The following is a 24,362-nucleotide window of genomic DNA, read 5'->3' as shown; positions in this document are numbered from 1 at the left end:
AAAAAAAATGTACCTAGTCATATAAAAAAATGTACCTTATCATACAAAAAAAATGTACCTTATCATACAAAAGAAATGTACCTAATCATACAAAAAATGTACCTAATCATACAAAAAATGTACCTAATCATACACAAAATTTACCAAATCATACAAAAAAATGTACATAATCATACAAAAAATGTACCTTATCGTACAAAAAATGTACCTAATAATAAAAAAATGTACCTAATCATAAAAAAATGTACCTAATCATACAAAAAAATGTACCTAATCATACAATGAAAAATGTACCTAATCATACAAAAAGTGTACCTAATTATAAAAAAAAATACAACTAATCATACAACAAAAGGGTCCTAATGATACAAAAAATGTACCTTATCATGCAAAACAAATGTACCTGATCATACAAAAAAATGTACCTAATTATACAAAAAAATATACCTAATATTACAAAAAATGTACCTGATAATACAAAAAAATATACCTAATAATACAAAAAATGTACCTGATTATACAAAAAATGTACCTAATCATATAAAAAATGTACCTAATCATACAAAAAAATGTACCTGATCATACAAAAACATGTTCCATGATTACAAAAAAATGTACCTAATCATACAAAAAAATGTACCTAACCATACAAAAACAAATGTACCTATTCATACAAAAAATGTACCTAATCATACAAAAACAAATGTACCTAATCATACAAAAACAAATGTACCTGATCATACAAAAAATGTACCTAATCATACAAAAAAATGTACTTAATCATGCAAAAAAATGTACCTAATCGTACAAAACAATGTACTTAATCATGCAAAAAAATGTACCTAATCATGCAAAAAAATGTACCTAATCATGCAAAAAAATGTACTTAATAATACAAAAAATGTACCTAATCATAAAAAAATGTACCTAATGATACAAAAAAATGTACCCAATCATACAAAAACATGTACTTAATCATGCAAAAAAATGTACCTAATCATGAAAAAAAATATACCTAAACATACAAAAAAATGTACCTAATCATGCAAAAAAATGTACCTAATCATACAAAAACAAATGTACCTAATCATACAAAAAATGTACCTAATCATAAAAAACAAATGTACCTGATCATACAAAAAAATGTACCTAATCATACAAAAACATGTACCTAATCATACAAAATAATGTACCTAATCATACAAAAACAAATGTACCTAATCATACATAAAAATGTACCTAATCATACAAAAAAATGTACTTAATCATACAAAAAAATGTACCTAATCATGCAAAAAAATGTACCTAATCATACAAAAAAATGTACCTAATCATGCAAAAAAATGTACCTAATCATACAAAAACAAATGTACCTAATCATACAAAAAAATATACCTAATCATACAAAAACAAATGTACCTGAACATACAAAAAAATGTACCTAATCATACAAAAAATGTGCTTAATCACACAAAAAATGTACCTAATCATACAAAAAAATGTACTTAATAATAAAAAATATACACCTAATCATACAAAAAATGTACCTAATCATACAAATAAATGTACCTAATCATACAAAAAATGTACCTAATCATACAAAAAATGTACCTAATAATACAAAAAAATATCCCTAATAATACAAAGAAAAGTGTATCTAATCATACAATAAAAAATGTACTTAATCGTACAAAAAATGTACCTAATCATACAAAAAAATGTACTTAATCATGCAAAAAAATGCACCTAATCATGCAAAAAAAATGTACCTAATCATACAAAAACAAATGTACCTAATCATGCAAAAAAATGTACCTAATCATACAAAAACAAATGTACCTGATCATACAAAAAAATGTACCTAATCATACAAAAAATGTACTTAATCATACAAAAAATGTACCTTATCATACAAAAAAATGTACGTAATAATAAAAAATATATACCTAATCATACAAACAATGTACCTTATCATACAAAAAAATGTATCTATTCATACAAAAAATGTACCTACTCATACAAAAAATGTACCAAATCATACAAAAAAATGTACTTAATAATACAAAAAATTTACCTGATCATACAAAAAAAATGTACCTTATCATACAAAAAATGTACCTAATCATACAAAAAAATATACCTAATCATACAAAAAATGTACCTAATCATACAAAAAAATGTACCTAATCATACAAACAAATGTACCTAATCATACAAAAAATGTACTTAATCATGCAAAAACATGTACCTAATCATACAAAAAAATGAACCTAATCATACAAAAAAATGTACCTAATCGTGCAAAAAAATGTACCTTATCATACAAAAACAAATGTACCTAATCATGCTAAAAATTTACCTAATCATACAAAAACAAATGTACCTAATCATACAAAAAAATGTACCTAATCATACAAAAAATGTACTTAATCATACAAACAAAATATCCCTAATAATACAAAGAAAAATGTACCTAATCATACAATAAACAATGTACTTAATCATACAAAAATGTACCTAATAATAAAAAAATGTATCTATTCATACAAAAAAAATGTACCTAATCATATAAAAAATTTACCTGATCATACAAAAAAATTTAATTTATCATACAAAAAATGTGCCTAATCATACAAAAAAATATACCTAATCATACAAAAAATGTACCTGATCGTACAAAAAAATGTACCTAATCATACAACAAAATATACCTAATCATAAAAAGAAAAATGTACCTGATCATACAAAATCATATACCTAATCATACAAACAAATGTACCTGATCATACAAAAAAATGTACCTAATCATACAAAAAAAAGTAGCTAATCATACAAAAAAATGTACCTAATAATACAAATAAAATGTACCTAATCATACAAACAAATGTACCTAATCACCTAATCAAAAAAAAAATATACCTTATCATACAAAAAAATGTACCTAATCATATAAAAAATGTACCAAATAATACAAAACAAATGTACCTAATCATACAAAAAATTTACCTAATCATACAAAAAATGTACCTTATCATAAAAAAATATACCTGATCATACGAAAAAATGTACCTAATCCTACAACAAAAATGGACCTAATCTTACAAAAAATGTACCTGATCATACAAAAAAATGTACCTGATATTACAAAAATGTACCTAATCATACAAACTAAAATGTACCTAATCATACAAAAGAAATGTACCTAATCATACCAAAAAAATGTACCTGATCATACAAAAAATGTACCTAATCATACAAAAAAATATGCCTAATCATACAAAAATGTACCTAATCATACAAAAAATGTACCTAATCATACAAAAAATTTACCTGATCATACAAAAAAATGTACCTAATAATACAAAAATGTACCTAATCATACAAAAAAATGTACATAATCATACAAAAAATGTACCTTATCATACAAAAAAATGTACCTAATAATACAAAAATGTACCTAATCATACAAAAAAATTTACCTAATCATACAAAAAATTTACCTGATCATACAAAAAAATGTACCTAATAATACAAAAATGTACCTAATCATACAAAAAAATGTACATAATCATACAAAAAATTTACCTGATCATACAAAAAAATGTACCTAATAATACAATAAATGTACCTAATCATACAAAAAAATGTACATAATCATACAAAAAATGTACCTAATCATACAAAAAAATGTACCTAATAATACAAAAATGTACCTAATCATACAAAAAAATGTACCTAATCATGCAAAAAAATGTACCTAATCATACAAAAACAAATGTACCTAATCATACAAAAAAATATACCTAATCATACAAAAACAAATGTACCTGAACATACAAAAGAATGTACCTAATCATACAAAAAAATGTACCTAATAATACAAAAATGTACCTAATCATACAAAAAAATGTACTTAATCATACAAAAAATGTACCTAATCATACAAAAAATGTACCTTATCATAAAAAATATGTACCTAATCATACAAAAAATGTACGTTATCATACAAAAAATGTACCTAATCATACAAAAAACATATCCCTAATCATACAAAGAAAAATGTACCTAATCATACAAAAAAAATGTACTTAATCATACAAAAAATGTACCCAATCATAAAAAAATGTATATATTCATACAAAAAAATGTACCTAATCATGCAAAAAATGTACCTGATCATACAAAAAAAATGTACCTAATCATACAAAAAAATGTACCTAATCATACAAAAAAATGTACTTAATCATACAAAAACAATGTACCTAATCATACAAAAAAATGTACCTAAAAATACAAAGAAATGTACCTAATAATACAAAAAAATATACCTAATAATACAAAAATATGTACTTAATCATACAAAAAAAATGTACTTAATCATACAAAAAAAATGTACCTAATCATACAAAAAAATGTACCTAATAATACAAAAAATGTCCCTAATAATACAAATAAAATGTACTTAATCATACAAAAATTTACCTAATAATACAAAAAATATATCTCATCATACAAAGAAAAATGTACTTAGTCATACAAAAAAATGTACCTAATCATACAAAAAAATGTACCTTATCATACAAAAAAGATTTACCTAATCATACAAATAAAATGTACCTGATCATACAAAAAAATGTAAATATACACCAAAAAAAATGTACCTAATCATACAAAAAATGTACCTAATAATAAAAAAATGTACCTAATCATACAAAAAAAATAAACCTTATAATACAAAACATGTACCTAATTATACAAACAAATATATTCAATCATACAACAAAAGGTACCTAATCATACAAAAAATGTACCGTATCATACAAAACAAATGTACCGGATCATACAAAAAAATGTACCTAATCATACAAAAAAAAATATGACTAATCATACAACAAAATGTACCTGATGAAACAAAAAATATACCTAATAAGAAAAAAAATGTACCTGATTTTACAAAAAAATGTACCTAATCATATAAAAAATGTACCTAAAAATACAAACGAAAATGTAACTTATCATACAAAAGAAATGTACCTAATCATACCAAAAAAATGTACCTAATCATACAAAAAATGTACCTAATAATACAAAAAATGTACCTAATCACGATATCATACAAAAAATGTACCTAATCATACAAAAAAATTTACCTAATCATACAAAAAAATATACCTAATAATACAATAAAACTGTACCTCATAATACAAAAAACTGTACCTAATCATACAAAAAAAGTACCTAATCATACAAAAAAGTACCTAATCATACACAACAAATGTACCTAATCATACAAAAAAATGTACCTAATCCTACAAAACCAATGTACCTAATAATACCAAATAATATACCTAATCATACAAAAAAGTACCTAATCATACAAAAAATGTACCTAATCATACAAAAAAATGTACCTAATCATATAAAAAAATGTACCTAATTATACAAAAAATGTACCTAATCATACAAAAAATGTACCTAATCATGAAAAAAAATGTACCTAATCATACAAAAAAATATACCTAATCGTACAAAAAAATGTACCTAATCATACAAAAAAATGTACTTAATCATACAAGAAATGTACCTAATCATACAAAAAAATATACCTAATCATACAAAAAAATGTACCTAATCATACAAAACCAAATGTTCCTGATCATAAAAAAACATATCCAAAATCATACAAAAAAATGTACCTAATCATACAAAAAAATGTACCTCATCATACAAAAAAATGTACCTCATCATACAAAAAATGTACCTAATCATACAAAAAAATGTACATAATCATAAAAAAAATTTACCTAATCATACAAAAAAATTTACCTAATCATACAAAAAAATGTACCTAATCATACAAAAAAAATGTACCTAATCATAAAAAAATGTACCTAATCATACAAACAAAATGTACCTAATCATACAAAAAAATGTACCTAATCATACAAAAAAAAATGTACCTAATCATAAAAAAATGTACCTAATCATACAAAAAAATGTACCTAATCATACAAAAAAATTTACCTAATCATACAAAAAAATGTACCTACTCATACAAAAAATGTACCTAATCATACAAAAAAATATACCTAATCATACAAAAAATGTACCTAATCATACAAAAAAATGTACCTAATCATACAAAAAAAATTTACCTATTCATACAAAGAAATGTTCCTAATTATACAAAAAAATGTACCTAATCATACAAAAAAAAATGTACCTGATCATAAGAAAATGTACCTAATCATACAAAAAAATTTACCTAATCATACAAAAAAATATACCTTATCATACAAAAAATGTACCTAATCATACAAAAAAAATGTACCTAATCATACAAAAAAATGTACCTAATCATACAAAAAAATGTACCTAATCATAGAAAGAAATGTATGTAATCATACAAAAAATGTACCTAATCATACAAAAAAATGTACCTAATCATACAAAATAATGTACCTAATCATACAAAAAAATATACCTTATCATAGAAAGAAATGTATGTAATCATACAAATAATGTACCTAATCATACAAAACTAATATAAGTAATCATACAAAAAAATGTACCTAATCATACAAAAAAAAATGTACCTGATCATAAGAAAATGTACCTAATCATACAAAAAAATTTACCTAATCATACAAAAAAATATACCTTATCATACAAAAAATGTACCTAATCATACAAAAAAAATGTACCTAATCATACAAAAAAATGTACCTAATCATACAAAAAAATGTACCTAATCATACAAAAAAAATTGTACCTAATCATACAAAATAATTTACGTTATCATACAAAAAAATGTACCTAATCATACAAAAAAATGTACCTTATCATACAAAAAATGTACCTAATCATACAAAAAAAATGTACCTAATCATACAAACAAAATGTACCTAATCATACAAAAAAATGTACCTAATCATACAAAAAAATGTACCTAATCATACAAAAAAATGTACTTAATCATACAAGAAATGTACCTAATCATACAAAAATATGTACCTTATCATACAAAAAAATGTACTTAATCGTACAAGAAATGTACCTAATCATACAAAAAAATGTACCTAATCATACAAAAAAATGTACATAATCATACAAAAACAAATATACCTGATCATAAAAAAACATATACAAAATCATACAAAAAATGCACCTAATCATACAAAAAAATGTACCTCATCTTACAAAAAAATGTATCTAATCATACAAAAAAATGTACCCAATCATACAAAAAAAAAATGTACCTGATCATACAAAAAAATGTACCTTATCATACAAAAAATGTACCTAATCATACAAAAAAATGTACCTTATCATACAAACAATGTACCTAATCATACAAAAAAAATGTACCTGATCATGAAAAAAATTTACCTAATCATACAAAAAAATGTACCTAATCATACAAAAAAAGTGTACCTAATCATACAAAAAAAATGTACCTAATCATAAAAAAATGTACTTAATCATACAAACAAAATGTACCTAATCATACAAAAAAATGTACCTAATCATACAAAAAAAAATGTACCTAATCATAAAAAAATGTACCTAATCATACAAAAAAATGTACCTAATCATACAAAAAAATGTACCTAATCATACAAAAAAATGTACATAATCATACAAAAACAAATATACCTGATCATAAAAAAACATATACAAAATCATACAAAAAATGCACCTAATCATACAAAAAAATGTACCTCATCTTACAAAAAAATGTATCTAATCATACAAAAAAATGTACCCAATCATACAAAAAAAAAATGTACCTGATCATACAAAAAAATGTACCTTATCATACAAAAAATGTACCTAATCATACAAAAAAATGTACCTTATCATACAAACAATGTACCTAATCATACAAAAAAAATGTACCTGATCATGAAAAAAATTTACCTAATCATACAAAAAAATGTACCTAATCATTCAAAAAAAATGTACCTAATCATAAAAAAATGTACCTAATCATACAAACAAAATGTACCTAATCATACAAAAAAATGTACCTAATCATACAAAAAAAAATGTACCTAATCATACAAAAAAATGTACCTAATCAGACAAAAAAATGTACCTAATCATACAAAAAAAATGTACCTAATCATACAAAAAAAAATTTACCTATTCATACAAAAAAATGTACCTAATCATACAAAAAATTGTACCTAATCATACAAAAAAAAATTTACCTAATCATACAAAAAAATGTACCTAATCATACAAAAAAATGTACCTAATCATACAAAAAAAAATTTACCTATTCATACAAAGAAATGTTCCTAATCATACAAAAAAAAATTTACCTAATCATAAAAAAAAAAATTTACCTAATCATAAAAAAATGTACCTAATCATAAAAAAAAAAATTTACCTAATCATACAAAAAAATGTACCTAATCATACAAAAAAAAATGTACCTAATCATAAAAAAATGTACCTAATCATACAAAAAAAAATGTACCTAATCATAAAAAAAAAAATTTACCTAATCATAAAAAAATGTACCTAATCATAAAAAAAAAAATTTACCTAATCATACAAAAAAATGTACCTAATCATACAAAAAAAAATTTACCTAATCATACAAAGAAATGTTCCTAATCATACAAAAAAATGTACCTAATCATACAAAAAAAATGTACCTAATCATAAAAAAATTTACCTAATCATACAAAAAAATGTACCTACTCATACAAAAAAATGTACCTAATCATACAAAAAAATGTACCTACTCATACAAAACATGTACCTAATCATACAAAAAAATGTACCTAATCATACAAAAAAATGTACCTAATCATACAAAAAAATGTACCTACTCATACAAAACATGTACCTAATAATACAAAAAAATATACCTAATCATACAAAAAATGTACCTAATCATACAAAAAAATGTACCTAATCATACAAAAAAAAATTTACCTATTCATACAAAAAAATGTACCTAATAATAGAAAGAAATGTACGTAATCATACAAATAATGTACCTAATAATACAAAACTAATATACGTAATCATACAAAAAAATGTAGCTAATCATACAAAAAAAAATGTTCCTGATCATAAGAAAATGTACCTAATCATACAAAAAAATTTACCTAATCATACAAAAAAATATACCTTATCATACAAAAAATGTACCTAATCATACAAAAAAAATGTACCTAATCATACAAAAAAATGTACCTAATCATACAAAAAAAAATGTACCTAATCATACAAAAAAATGTACGTTATCATACAAAAAAATGTACCTAATCATACAAAAAAATGTACCTTATCATACAAAAAATGTACCTAATCATACAAAAAAAATGTACCTAATCATAAAAAAAATTTACCTTATCATACAAAAAAATGTACCTAATCATACAAAAAAAATGTACCTAATCATTAAAAAAATGTACCTAATCATACAAAAAATGTACCTAATCATACAAAAAATGTACCTGATCATACAAAAAAATGTACCTTATCATACAAAAAATGTATCTAATCATACAAAAAATGTACCTTATCATACAAAAAATGTACCTAATCATACAAAAAAATGTACCTTATCATAAAAAAAATTTACCTAATCATACAAAAAAATGTACCTAATCATACCAAAAAAATGTACCTGATCATACAAAAAATGTACCTAATCATACAAAAAAATGTACCTAATCATAAAAAAATGTACCTAATCATACAAACAAAATGTACCTAATCATACAAAAAATTGTACCTAATCATACAAAAAAATGTACCTACTCATACAAAAAATGTACCTAATCATACAAAAAAATATACCTAATCATACAAAAAATGTACCTAATCATACAAAAAAATGTACCTAATCATACAAAAAAAAAGTACCTAATCATACAAAGAAATGTTCCTAATCATACAAAAAAATGTACCTAATCATAGAAAGAAATGTACGTAATCATACAAAAAAATGTACCTAATCATACAAAAAAATGTACCTGATCATAAGAAAATGTACCTAATCATACAAAAAAATGTAACTAATCATATAAAAAATTTACCTTATCATACAAAAAATGTACCTGATCATACAAAAAAATGTACCTAATCATACAAAAAAATGTACCTAATCATACGAAAAAAAAATGTACCTAATCATACAAAAAAATGTACGGTATCATACAAAAAAATGTACCTAATCATACAAAAAAATGTACCTTATCATACAAAAAATGTACCTAATCATACAAAAAAAATGTCCCTAATCATAAAAAAAATTTACCTAATCATACAAAAAAATGTACCTAATCATACAAAAAAAATGTACCTAATCATACAAAAAAAAATGTACCTAATCATAAAAAAAATGTACCTAATCATACAAACAAAATGTACCTAATCATACAAAAAAATGTACCTAATCATACAAAAAAATGTACCTAATCATACAAAAAAAATGTACCTAATCATAAAAAAAATGTACCTAATCATACAAAAAATGTACCTAATCATACAAAAAAAATGTACCTAATCATACAAAAAAAAATGTACCTAATCACAAAAAAAATGTACCTAATCATACAAAGAAAATGTACTTAATCATAAAAAAAATGTACCTAATCATACAAAAAATTTACCTAATCATACAAAAACAAATGTACCTAATCATACAAAAAAATGTACCTAATCATACAAAAAAATGTACCTAATCATAAAAAAAAATGTACCTAATCATACAAACAAATGTACCTAATCACAAAAAAATGTACCTAATCATACAAAAAAATGTACCTAATCATAAAAAAATGTACCTAATCATACAAAAAAATTTACCTAATCATACAAAAAAATGTACCTAATCATACAAAAAAATGTACCTAATCATAGAAAAAAAAAATGTAGCTAATCATAAAAAAAATTTACCTAATCATACAAAAACAAATGTACCTAATCATACAAAAAAATTTACCTAATCATACAAAAAAATGTACCTAATCATAAAAAAATGTACCGAATCATAAAAAAAATGTACCTAATCATACAAAAACAAATGTACCTAATCATAAAAAAAATTTACCTAATCATACAAAAAATGTACCTAATCATAAAAAAATGTACCTAATCATAAAAAAAATTTACCTAATCATACAAAAACAAATGTACCTAATCATAAAAAAAATTTACCTCATCATACAAAAAAATGTACCTAATCATACAAAAAAATGTACCTAATCATACAAAAACAAATGTACCTGATCATATAAAAAAAATGTACCTGATCATACAAAAAAAAATGTACCTAATCATACAAAAAAAAATGTACCTGATCATATTAAAAAATTTCCATGGCAGGTGTTCGTCTGCACTCCAATCTCTGGTTCCCCCTCGCCAATCTTTTACGAAAAACACCTGTATAGCTGAATCCACTTTTAAAAATTTTCCCCACTCTTTATCCGTACCTAAATCAAAACGTAGATTCCATGAACAAAGCTTCTTTCTTAGAACTGGACGCCTGTGGAACTCTGTTCCGTCTGCCTGCTTCCCACCTGACTACAACCTGGATGTCTTCAAGTCCAACGTAAACAAATTCCCGATGAACCGCCCCCTTAAGTAAATACCTCATTAAATCTCCACACTAATGTACTGTACTTGCAATAACCCTTATCCCTGAGTGGCTTCCGGGCCTTGATAAGTAGTGACTACCGTGTAAAAAAACAAAAAAACATAACAGATAGACGAATGAACAGCCTTTTATAAAGATAAATTAAAATTTGCTATTTTATTATTTAATATTTTCCAGCGAATCAAAAGAGGAACCTCTCAAACCCATCAAACGGGGAAGAAAGATGTGCATCAGCTCAATCTACCTGTAAGGATACTGTAAAGAAAATGGAAATTGCAAAGAACCATTACAAACAAAATGTTGATATATTGAAACGAAAATATTGGTACGAAGAACCAAAGCCCCTGAAATTTTGTAAGTAAAAATTAACCCTAAATAAGAAAACATAAAATCAATTTTGAGTTTAGGGTGGGGGTTCACATTCCTAGTATAAATTTAACAAGACGATTACCCATTTGTATTATTTGAATTAATCAGAATTTAGTTCTCATCTTAAATATTATTCGTACGTTTCGACCAATGTAATCTGCGAACTCCTTCAGGAGTATCTTGATGAACTCTGGGAAACTGTATGGGATTTTGAACAGAACCCTTTATTTAATCTAGACAAGGACTCATGGCATAGCAGATAAAATATTAGGTAATATTCAGCGGTAAATGACACTCTTCTGGCGGTTGAAGCTTCAATCCTTAGTGGGCGATACTAAGAATATAATTGTGAATTACGTAAGACTTCTACCTGGTCATGGCTGACAGAATGAGAGCATGCTACCCGATAGATTAAATAAAGGCTTTGTTTGAAATTCTGTGCAGATTCCAGAGTTCAACAGAAAGATTTCAGAATTCGACAAAGTCGGCACTTACATTATCCAAAGTGTTATGAAAATATGAAAATAAGACCCAATATGAAAACAGTAGTTAGAATAATCCAAATTATCAATCCTTATCTCAAAAATAAATTTAACACAATTACTCACTTCCTAACTAGAAGTCATTAACGTTTTTTACTGTGACTTTTTTTTTAGAAGGGGGTCACCGCTTATCAACGCCCAAAGTCCACTCTACGATAAGGGTTAATGAGTGTAACTGCACGCCTGTGGAACTCTGTTCCGTCTACCTGCTTTCTACCGGACTACAACTTGGATGTCTTCAAGTCCAATGTTAACAAATTCCTAATGAACCGCCCCCTGAAGTAAACACTTAATCAAATCTCCACACTAACGTAATGTACTTGCAATAACCCTTATCCCTGAGTGGCTTCCGGGCCTTGATAAGTGGTGATCTCTGTGTAAAAAAAAAAAAGAAAAAAAAAAAAGGTGGTCAGTGAGACAGCAACACCGTGATGATCAGTAGTGGTGGAAAATTTGGGTAGAATTGAATTATTTGAAGGAGATTGCTCAACAAGAACTTGTTTACAATTGAACTTGAAAACACCCGTAGTGGACAGCATTGTCATTATTGCTATACCCCCAGGGTATTTTATTTGACGACAATAGTTTCAATGAATTAACAATACAATCTATTTGTTTTTATTCTCTTGGTGTGACTCAGTTGCATCTGCATTTACTTCTTGACCTGTCATACATCCAACATTTTTCTTAGCTTTTAACAATCGATCATATTTATGTTGTTTCTTTCATATGGTTGATCCCTGAAGTCAGATGCATTATTTTTATTCAAATGAGTTTTTGGTACATCCAACAATATTTTTTTATCTCTTGACAATCGATCATGTTATGTTGTTTCTTCCATCCTGTTGCCAGGTGCACCACGGGTAATCAAATTGATTTTTCAGTAAACATGTGAACATGTACTGTGTGTATTCACTGCACTGGCAGTGATCACCTCGTTCTGATCACAAGTTGTTTGTCAATCCGTCTAGTCAGTGCTGCAATGAAGAGTTTTTATGCCAAACAAAACCAAGTCCAGCTTACAAACTAGCCAGAAGATTCGACGTTACCCAGGATTGAATTAGAATCAATGAAGATTCAACACTCCAATACTTTTATGATTGAAATCAATTAAATTGGCCATTTTTTTAATCAATTTGATTGATATCCTGCTCTAGTTGGGGACCCATCATGGTGCACCAGGAAGAAGCTTCACATGCCTCCTCACAGTGATTTAGTCCAAAATACGTTGTAGTCTACATTGCACTTTAGAGAACTTACGAGGGGCGTGCAATGAGTAATGCTCCTGACCCACTTCCCATAGCAATAGAGCAACAAAACTTGGCACAGTTATTAGTCTTTCTCTACATAGGAACCACCCAACCACGACGTGACTTCAGAAATCAAGGCTGCATTATCTGGAAAACGCTTTCCTTTCAAAAACAACTTCATGGCTGGGAAAAGGTGAAAGTCAGAGGGTTTAAGGTCAGGAGAGTAGGGAGGATGGGGAAGGATTTCATAACCACACGCCTGTGCTTCTGATCTAGTGACATGCGAGTTGTGGACCGGACCATTGTCCTGTAGGAGGAGGGTACCTTTGCTGATCTTGCCCCGCCTCTTGATTTTGGTAGCTTCCCTTAAATTCCTCAAAAGTGAAGCATAATAAGCTCCTGTAATTGTGGTACCCTTTGCCAGGAAATCTGTCATCACTACTCCGTCCTGGTCCCAGAAAACTGTGAGCATGACCTTGCCAGCAGAGGGCTGCACCCTTACCTTCTTTGGAGGTGGTGAGTCCAAGTGCTTCCACTGCATTGACTGGGCTTTGGTCTCTGGATCATAGTGATGGACCCAGGTTCATCCTGTGTAATCAGTCTTTTGACAAACTTTGACTCATCTTCTTGGCACATCTCCAAATTCATCCTCGAGCACTCGGCGCGTTCTTGCTTCTGGAATGGTGTGAGCAACGTGGGAATCCATCTGGCAGACACCTTATGCATATGCAAATGGTCATGAATGATAGTTTCCACAGAACCTGTACTAATCTTGACATCTTGGGCTATTTGGCGAATAGTAATGTGCCAATCTTCCAAAATGGCAGCCTCAACTTGACGGACAGATGCCTCATCAGTGGCAGAGGGGGGGGGGCGACCAGGTCTGGGAGCTGTTTCCACAGACTTGTTTGTATTCACGATATCAGCGTTTTACAAGGTCATATGATGGGGCATTATCAGCATAAGTTTCTTTCATTTCATCAAAAGTCTCCTGTGGTGTGCGTCCTTTCAAATATAAAAACCGGATCACTACTTGACATTCAACAGGCTCCATTTCACACCTGACTCAGTTCAAACACCTGTAAAACAGAAACCACAATTAGTTCAGAGCTGTAATTTGCCACATAACCCGTAGAGATATAAATCATTGCACATGCAAAATTTCAGCTAGATCAGACAATTAGAAGTGGGTCAGGGCGAGGCCGCCGAGATATATTATTAACATTAATGTTAATAATATATCTCGGCGGCCTCGGTCAGGGGCATTACTTATTGAACGCCCCCTGTACAGTTGATTTTTTAAAATTATTTTTTCATATATAATGGCTTGCATTAAAGTTTAAAATGCAAAAGTTAGGTGTCATGGTTCCATTGTGCTCTAAGCAGAAATATTCATTTTGAATGTGCTCCTGTCTTATCAAAGAAACTATTACTGATTTTATTACTGATTTTATAAGCCGAACCTTTATGCTTTCTAAAATATACTTGTGATGTTTAGCTGTATCAGATCTTTGATACTAAATGGGGGCATTTTTATACAAAACCAGACACACAAAATACTTTTGAGTAAAAAAAAAAAAAAAAATATCAGCCCAGCCATTTCCAAGTCCATATGTAACGTGGCCGTTAATCTTTAATTCTAATTCATAAAAATAAAACTGGCAATAAATAAATAAAATCCAGTTTTGCATTTTTCTCTTTTTTAACAAAAGCCTTTACTGCCGTCACATTCGGCACCACTTAAAATAGTCTCTTGCTGCCACGTGTTTGTTTTACCTGACTGTGGTTCTCCTTCCTCCGACTGCATGCTGCTCATAGCTGGATCATTCTCGTCCTTGCTATTTACACGTTCATTTTCTTTGATGCCGACTTTGTTTTCTGTGACCTCATGCTGGCCATAGCCAGCGTCTTTACATGCCTATTTTCTTTGATGTCCACTTGGTTTCTCCCGAACACGTGCTGCATTTTTCTCTCCTTTTTTTACTTTCTTTTTCCGCACACTTCCTAATTTGCATATCTGCGTTTTTCGGTTACATCTGCTGCTAACCTCCCCACAAGCCAGCCATCTTTCGCTGCTGCTGCTATCTTCCCATGCGCTCATATGCACAATGTTACGCATAGTGAGCAAATTCACGCACACGCACACAGTGCCTTTTATATATAAGTAGAGATAGAGATTGAGATAATTGCTGTACATTGTTTTTTGGAATTTACATCTACTTAGTTGAATGACAGACTTGCAGCATCAGATTCTTGTTTAAAATATCAATGCTAGTGGATTTTTGAATAGTAGTCTCTCTTTAGTATTATATTCAGTTGTATAAATGGCTTGGAGTTGCCTCCCTTTGTCCTTTAACTGATGACGTGGACTTTAAATTAGGCATTGAGTTATTTCCCTTTGTTGTTTTTTTGTATAAAAAGGACTCGTAATGCGAACTGCTCTTTCTCTTTGGTGTATAACTACGTGTAAACATGTAAAATAAATGAAACGTGAATTTCTCTGTCTCTTGCGTGCTAAGAAAATGTTACGTTGTTAATTCATTTGCTTCTTTGGCATCATCAAGATACACCTTTCACAAATTAAGTTATTTAAAGAAGAAAAGGTACATCAACTCTATTTACTTCATAATTAAGGTTATTACTTAAACCAACAATTCTTGCCTTACCAGACCAAAATACAGAAGAACCATTAACCTTTACTGAGAGCCTCAAAAAAAGCCAACCAGTCTGGAGAGGAACACTGGTTCAACTGCTTGGTAGTTGTCACCAAAACCAACTGCTCTCTCTCTCTTTCTCAAACATTCAACTATCTCAAACTCCTGCTCCTCCTTTGGGGTCTCCTCACCTTTGACTGGTTCTGGACTTTTGGTGGTGTTCACGATTTTGACGACACACAGGTTGAGCAGATAACATCCAGATGGTCTCCATTCATATGCATTTTATCTGAAGCTCATCTAGGAAAATTACTTTTTCCAGAAAGTGAATAGCAGTGTGACTTTTCCATTAACTGATGCGATGCACTTATTTTCAAAGAAAATATCTCTTAGGTAGTCTGACTCTGACCAGAGCTATCTTCAGCTCTCTATCACCCCCCCTCTTTTTTTAAATTTTTTTTTTTTAAATAATAGACATTTTAATATTGAAGAAACATTTTAAAAACTTCAAACATTCAGCTGGCACAACCCATCCACTGCTGCTAAAGATAGGATCCCAATTTTTTTCAACTGTCACTTACAGTGTTCTGAGTCCTAGCTTCCAGATTCCCTTGTGGTGAAAAAAAAAATGAAAGAGAAAGAGAAAGAGAAAAGTATATGTCAAAAACAAAGTAACATTATTTCGCAAGCCTCAGATGACAGATGCATATTACTTTAGACAATCTTTGTCCTGCCCTTGAGTTCATAAAATAAACTTTTGTCATCTTCATGGTAAATGTACTCTAACAACATGCTCTGAAACCACCATTTTTTTTTTTTTTTTAATTTTTTTTTTTAAAACACATTTTTCAACCCTACAGGTCTTCTCAAAAGGACAAGGAAAGTCAGGTATAAGGCTTTTAAACGTGGGAAGCTCTAGTGCCCACCCCATCAATAAGGCAGGTTAATTTGCAACTTTTTTTTTCAGAATATCAACATGGCACTGATGATGATAGGATTGGTTGTGATAAGAACAGATATCAAAAATTAGATTCCCATCTTGAAAAGAAAATTGAGCATTTAATTTTAAAAATCGTGTGGGAAAATGCTGAGAAATCGTTCATTTTCATAGCATTTTACACGAAACTGACTTTGAAATTTCACTATTTTTTATAAAAAATTCAATTAAAAATGATATATTTATATGAAATACACTGAAAGAAAAATAGACGAATGATAATTTTAATTATGAATCACAACTAGTAAAATATCTCAACTTTTACTGTATTGATTAAACAAAACTTGTAAAAAAAACTAATTAGCAACTAAATCAAATCAATTCCAAAAGATATGTGAAGATGTATTACACAATATAACAACTTGATACAAGTTACAGAACCATGTACTTTAATTTTTTTTTTATTAAACACAATAAAACTATGTTATAATAGAACTAAATTGTTCAGTGTAATTTCCTTTCAAGGAAAATGAAGGTTTAATTTAGTGGCACAATGACTTTCTAATAATGTCTATGTCTTGCTTCCTACCCATATACAACTTGTGAAACTTCTGTTAAGTTCACAGCCTTTTCCACTCCTTGTGAGTGGGCAGGTAACTTAGGAAGTTCTTGTTTAGTTCTTGTCCTAGAAGATTTTTCAAGTTTTTCATTTGTAAAACACTCTGTAAGTGAAGGTTCACAAACTCCAGTTTGAGAAAAAAAAAAAAAAAAAAAAAAATCAATTAAATTTGACTAGTGTGTGGCTGTAAAATTGATAGGAGTAATTTTTTTTTGGTTCACTATTTCTGGAAAAACACACACAAACCCAATTATTTGAAAACACTTATTTTTTAAATATTTTTGTGAGGTAATATGAATTAAACTGACTATTGTTTGGGTAAATTGAGATAACTAATAAAATTTAATGGATAAATATTTATTTACTTAATGGGCAAAATCTTTTGAATGCCCTCTTCTCTCACATACAATTTATCTGAGTTTGTCATCATCGACATTATATTTTCCAGAAGTAGTGCAAAAGCACTATATTTTAAACTGTTTAAAACAGTAATTTGGATTTCAGTAAACTGTTTTGTTCTCTGAATCATATTAAAAATATACTGTTGTTGATTAAAAAAATTGTCGGTTTTGATCTCAAACAAACTAACTGTATACACTTAGATGATAAATTTGACCAGAATGTTTAATTTATCATAGTGTTTAAAGATAGACACCTCTGGTCCATAAACACATTAACCTTGTGGCTAATGTTAGCCATCTTACTTGATTCAAAGGCCCAATTTTGAAGCTGCATAACTTAGGTTAACTTATCAAATGCCAACAGCATACTCCAAAAGTAGTCTCTGGCCTTCATTTAAATTATTTGTTTCTTCTGCTGTCAGATAATGATGATCGAGAGGATCACTAATTTTTTTAGAATTCTACTTGTGACAAATGTTGATAATTATTGATACAAAGTTTCCCTAAAGGACCAGTAAATGTTGTTAGGCTTCTTGTTGTTCCATCAATTAATTTAAAAATTGCTCTAAATGACAATTCTAGTGAACCTGAAAATTGCATGTTTAATAATAGAGCCAGATTACATAATAAATACCAATATATTATTTTATTTTACACACACATGAGAAAGGAACATAATTGCCAGTTAATCTATAGAATTAATTTCACCTTGTTAGGAGGATAAGTGCATTATAGGATTAAGAATAAGTGCACTATGTGCCTTGTTTAACAATTTACTGTCTTGCACTTTACTGCAAAGTCATCACATCTCAAAACAGGCAGTTTACAGCTACAAGAAAATATATATAACCGTCTGTCTCGCTGTTCCTTCATTCTTTTCACTTTGGTTGCTGCAAGAGTCTTCTGTCCTATATACCATTCCCAAGTGTGGATTGACTACTTGCCAAATACCAATTATTTTCTTGGCAAATAATTTAGAAATCTCACTATTTTTTTTTAAGTGGGAATAACTGTTTTCGAGGAAATAACTTGACTGGATGACTTGTCATGAAGTTAGAGGTGCTGTTTCATCCAAACGCCAAGGTAGACCAACAAACATTTGTGAACCATGGGTTAAAATTGAACGTCATGCTTTTACTGACATTTTAATCTGAAAAAGTCAGGTAAACAAATGGATGATAACCAAAGGAAACTGTTTTAGGCTATCTTCCAGTTTCGTATTTTAAAAAATGAGTGCTGGTTATAAGAAATAATGAAAAACTTTGTTGAATTCGATGTCTTGAAGGGAGGACCAAACAGTGACAAGCTTCCGTTCTGCCAGATCTACAGATGTGCTAACGGTTATATCTCATAGGATTAGTGAATCTCTTGACAAAGGTTTCCTTTCTAGGGCAATTGCTCTTGACATATCAAAAGCCTTCGATAAGGTATGGCATAAGGGCCTACTTCACAAGATTTCCAGCTACGGTAGAACTAGAAATGTTTTCTCAATCATTAAATCATTTCTCTCTGATAGGCTCATAAGAGTAATGGTTGATGGGCAGAAATCAGAGGCCCTCAGTATTAATGTTGGTGTCCCTCAGGAGGTCCATCCTGAGCCCAACTCTCTTCCTGATCTACATCAATGATTTCCCAAAACAACTCGTTGACATCTACGCTGATGACACGACCATCTATCGCAACACATCAAAGGCTGTAAATGACAAAGTTCTTTGATTCTCTCGTTTCTGATCTTGAGCGCGTGGTACAGTGGGGGAACAGGTAGCTGGTTACTTTTAATGCATCCAAAACCAATTCCTATCTTTACATCATCAATGCTCTGATCCCCATCTGGCATCAATTGAAATGGATGGCTCTTGTCTAGGAGAAGCCTCATGTTTTGATAAGCTTCTAGGCTTGACCTTTACTCCTGACCTGAAATGCAACACATACATCAAGGTCGCTAGAAAAAAAAATGGTAGGATCCTTCTACCGCTCCAGAAGATATCTCACTGCTGATGCAATTCTCTATCTATATAAAAGCTAAGTACGTCCAAGGATGGAGTACTGTTGCCATATCTGGGCAGGAGCTGCTAAAAACAGCCTATCTTGCCTTGACAGAGTACAAAATAGACTTTGTGGCTTAGTGGGGGATGTCCTTTTCTCTTCCCTGCAACCTCTCTCCCATAGGAGAGACTTGGAAAAAAAAATTCCAGTTAATTTGATATAGTTTTTTTTTTTTTTTTTTACAGCGGAAAAACACGTTTTTATGAGAGCACATTGAAGTCAGCCATCTTGGAATTTTTTTAACATGCCACGGGGAGATAACTCCAGTTAAAGTGCCAACACTACCTCTCCATCTTGAATACTAGCTAAAAATCGAACCTTTTGCCCGGTATCATAAATTGTTTTTTTTCGCTGTAAAGAAACTACTTGATGAAATTAAGTGAAATTTTTTTTCCGGAAGACTTCGTTCCATAATGGATACGTACAATATAATTTTTTTTTTTTTTTTTTTTTTTTTTTCGATATTTTCATTTTTTTAATGTCTTGATTAAACTGTACAAGTACCCCATATTTTAATAAAAACTTTAAATAGAATTCGATATGAAATAGAAAAACTAAAGAAAAATGTTTAAATTCACTGCAGACACTTGAAACATAATATATTTTAAATGAAATAATTAAGCCTAAAAAATCATGTTTTTAAATTAAAAAACAAATGTTAATTTTCAATAGCAACAACGAGCGTGTGTTTACAACAGTGAAATCTAAAATGTTCCCACCCCCCAAAAAGTTCCTGAAATGAAAATAGCGACCAAAGTTCGCTTTATTTAAAAAAATAAAAAAAAAAATTTTTTTTTTACCTTTACAGTTAAGATTTATTTTATTAATTCATTATCCTGACTCATTTTATTTAAAAATGTAGTTTAAAGCGCTTTCTAAATACAGATTCCATTTTCTTAAATGGTACAGATTGTTTTGATGACGGAACGTTCCAGAGAATTCCCCAAAATACTTTTGATAGGTGCAATTTTACAACTTTTAAAGTCATTTTCCTGAAGCAAAGATAACGATTTTGAAAAAAAAAAAAAAAAAAAAAAAAAAAAAAATTCATGTAGGTCTCTTCTATGTCAAACCCCAACTATCATCACCATTGTATCACCAGGGTTCCAAAATCAACCAGCTAAATCCCTCAATGCCTTTATTATAGAGCCCCAGTGAATAGCGTAAATTACAAATAGTTTTTCTAAAAAAAAAAAAAAAAAACTAACATTTTTTTTTTTTCTCTTCAGATAACAAATATTCGATGGGAGCAAAGACATTCTTCCTTGGTTTATCAGATGCACCTCGAAGTTAGAAATAAGAACCAAGTTCCCATTAACCACACTAAAGCCAGGCATTGGAAGAAGAAAAAAAAAAAAAAGAAAAAAAAAAATCGACCATCTATATAATAGATTAAGGCATTTTATGTTCGTATGTACGTTATCACCTTTCACCCATAAAAAAAAAAAAAAAAAAAAAAAAAAGGTAGTCTGGTCAGCAACGATTATAATTGATGATTAATCTGATTCTATCTTTTAAAAATGAATTGTTCCAAAATTAAATTATGTAATCAAGTTGACTGAAACGATTCAATTTTAAATAAATACCTTCCAAAAAGTAACATCCATTTTTCATGATTTGAACAACGTTTACCTGATAATTATTTTCATAGTAAGAAAATAGAATATTTATTAAAGTTCTGGATTTTTTAGATGACGGCTGATTGTTTATATTACTTGTTTTGATTGGACCATTGTTCTCATCTTGAGTGTTATTTGTGCAATGTGAAAGGGAGACAATCTAGCTATCTTTATAGTTGCCTTTCCTCTGTCAGCCAATTTATTTTTTTACAAATTCGAAACCAAAACCATAAAATAGATACTAACTCACAGAATACGAAAATATATACAGAGCCAGTAACTTTTCTTTTATTTTTCAAAAAACAGCCAACATGCCTGGAGATGGCTGAAAGACAATCTAGCCGAAAAGTTGCATAAATAACACTCAAGACGAGAACAATAGTCTGATCAATACAAGAATTGTTATTCTTTTTTTTTAAATCAACATTAAGTAAATAAAGAGAATATTTAGATGACAATTATTTTTATGGAAGAATAGTCATTTTTTTGTTTTACTTATCCAATTTAGTTTTATTTTAAATATGTGTATGTGTGTGAGGGAGGAAAGTAACAAACATTTTCAGATTTTTTTTGGGGGGGGGGGGGAGGCTTAGTGGATTTAAATTCTATACAATCCTGGTTCTTAAACCATACATCTCTCACTTTTTGTACAAAAAGACCACTAGTCTATAAAAACTTTTGAAGAAATGCCTAAGCATTCCATCAAAACTCTGCAGTATTGTATAAAGTACCGTGAAATTTATAGTCTATAGTTTCATTAAACTTATTACACCTTTTTGTGACTTTCTAAAACTACGCAGTAAAATATTCCCGCCCAAATTTTTTTTTTACATACACTTCTTTTTTCTGTCTGTTTATTCCGCTTTTTCTTGGAAACTACCGAGGCAATCTGACTGAAAGTTTGTACGGACCTTTGTTATAGTAAGGTGCAATGAACTAAGTCTTATTGCATCCATTTGATGCACAATTAGGGATTAGTATTTAATGTAGAAATGAGCACAAATTTAACCATATTCAACCAGTTTCGTGTAAAGCACACATTCAACGGGCTATAACTTTTGTCCATTTAACACACTAAAAAGTCTATCTTTCTTCTATTAATAATTCCATAGCAACTCATTGTCATTGATATGCACTTCATCAAAGCAACAATGGTATTGCTATTATATTGAAAGTTAGACTTCTGCAAAGATCATATGAAGATTGTCCTTCAGGAGGGTTTAGTTATAGCGTTATTTGCTAGTCTACAAAATTGTAGATTTTAACAATCGTGATGGTTGTTAAGTGGATAGTGACAAAGTCTGAAGATCTTGGTGTGTGCCAAGTTTGAAACCAGTCGGTTCCACCGTTCCATCATTTAGGGATGTTAACATGTTGGCAAACACGTGATTCCTCCTGCAAAAATGCCAACAAAAGAATGAAATTAATCCACAGAATTGTACAGTCTTGATTTAAGCGGATTTACTTTATCTTTGACACCAAGAGCAGTAAAACTCAGTAGGCGGCCAGAGAGAGAGAGAGAGAGAGAGAGAGAGAGAGAGATAGAGAGAGAGAGGGGGGAGGAAGGAAGCGAAAGGGGGGGGGGGCAAATACAGTGAAAGCGAAAAGGGATGGGACAAAGCATAATTAAAGAGAATCATCTCATTTGACACTTACTCCATGAAGGAATCAAATTAGAAATTCTTGCAATTAATTTACACAGGACAAAAATTCCAGAATCCCTGGAAATTTCTTTGAAGAAGAGAACAAAAAAAAACAAAAAAAAAGAAAACAAAAAAAAAAAAAAAAAAACTTTCGAAATATTTCAATATTTTTATTTTATCTCATAATGACTGAAAAATGTACAATATACAAAGGATCTCTTTGAGAATGAAATTTTTTAGTTACCCGTATTTTGTCATGATTATATAATGTGTATGTCTACGCATGTCGAAGGAGAATTATATACCAGATGCAAGCTAGCACCGCAACTATCGTCTAAAACATATTCCAGAAATCACATAAACAAAATGTGCAAATGAATCCTCCAATTTCCAAATCATTATCCAAATCATTTTTCATTGCACCAACCTGGTAAGAAAAAAAAAAAAGAAAAAAAGAAAAAGAAAAGTTTATCATCATAGAATGGAATTATGTATAGACTATAAACTTACTATTTAGAAATGCTTGCTTGAGATTCGGCTCACTTATTCTACAGACTTGTTCAAATGTGATAAAACCATATGCTAACTCCCTAGATTTATAATCCATGTTCATCTTATCCTGGTGATGTCATCATCATTCACATTGGCAGATGCCAAAG

At 29.1% G+C, this 24,362-nt stretch overlaps 2 protein-coding genes across 2 annotated transcripts in view; one reads left to right on the top strand and one right to left on the bottom strand.

Moving 5' to 3' along the window:
* Window positions 1-21,735, top strand: part of LOC145252870 (uncharacterized) — a 44,379-nt gene extending 22,644 nt beyond the window's left edge. The window contains exons 4-5 of the mRNA XM_080112881.1: window positions 11,801-11,977; window positions 21,671-21,735. Of these exons, the coding sequence (XP_079969007.1) occupies window positions 11,801-11,977; window positions 21,671-21,735 (242 nt within the window). The remainder of the gene's footprint in view (window positions 1-11,800; window positions 11,978-21,670) is intronic.
* A 2,117-nt stretch (window positions 21,736-23,852) lies between these two features.
* Window positions 23,853-24,362, bottom strand: part of LOC145252552 (F-box DNA helicase 1-like) — a 65,330-nt gene continuing 64,820 nt past the window's right edge. Inside the window, exon 19 of the mRNA XM_080112105.1 lies at window positions 23,853-24,130. Coding sequence (XP_079968231.1) covers window positions 24,038-24,130 — 93 coding nt within the window. The 3' untranslated portion in view covers window positions 23,853-24,037. The remainder of the gene's footprint in view (window positions 24,131-24,362) is intronic.

This window comes from Euprymna scolopes, chromosome 29 (genome assembly GCF_053919585.1).
Source record: "Euprymna scolopes isolate OS-2025 chromosome 29, ASM5391958v1, whole genome shotgun sequence".
NCBI lineage: Eukaryota > Metazoa > Mollusca > Cephalopoda > Sepiida > Sepiolidae > Euprymna > Euprymna scolopes.
The sequence above is the reverse complement of the archived record's forward strand: the minus strand, read 5'-3'. Positions and strand labels throughout refer to the sequence as shown.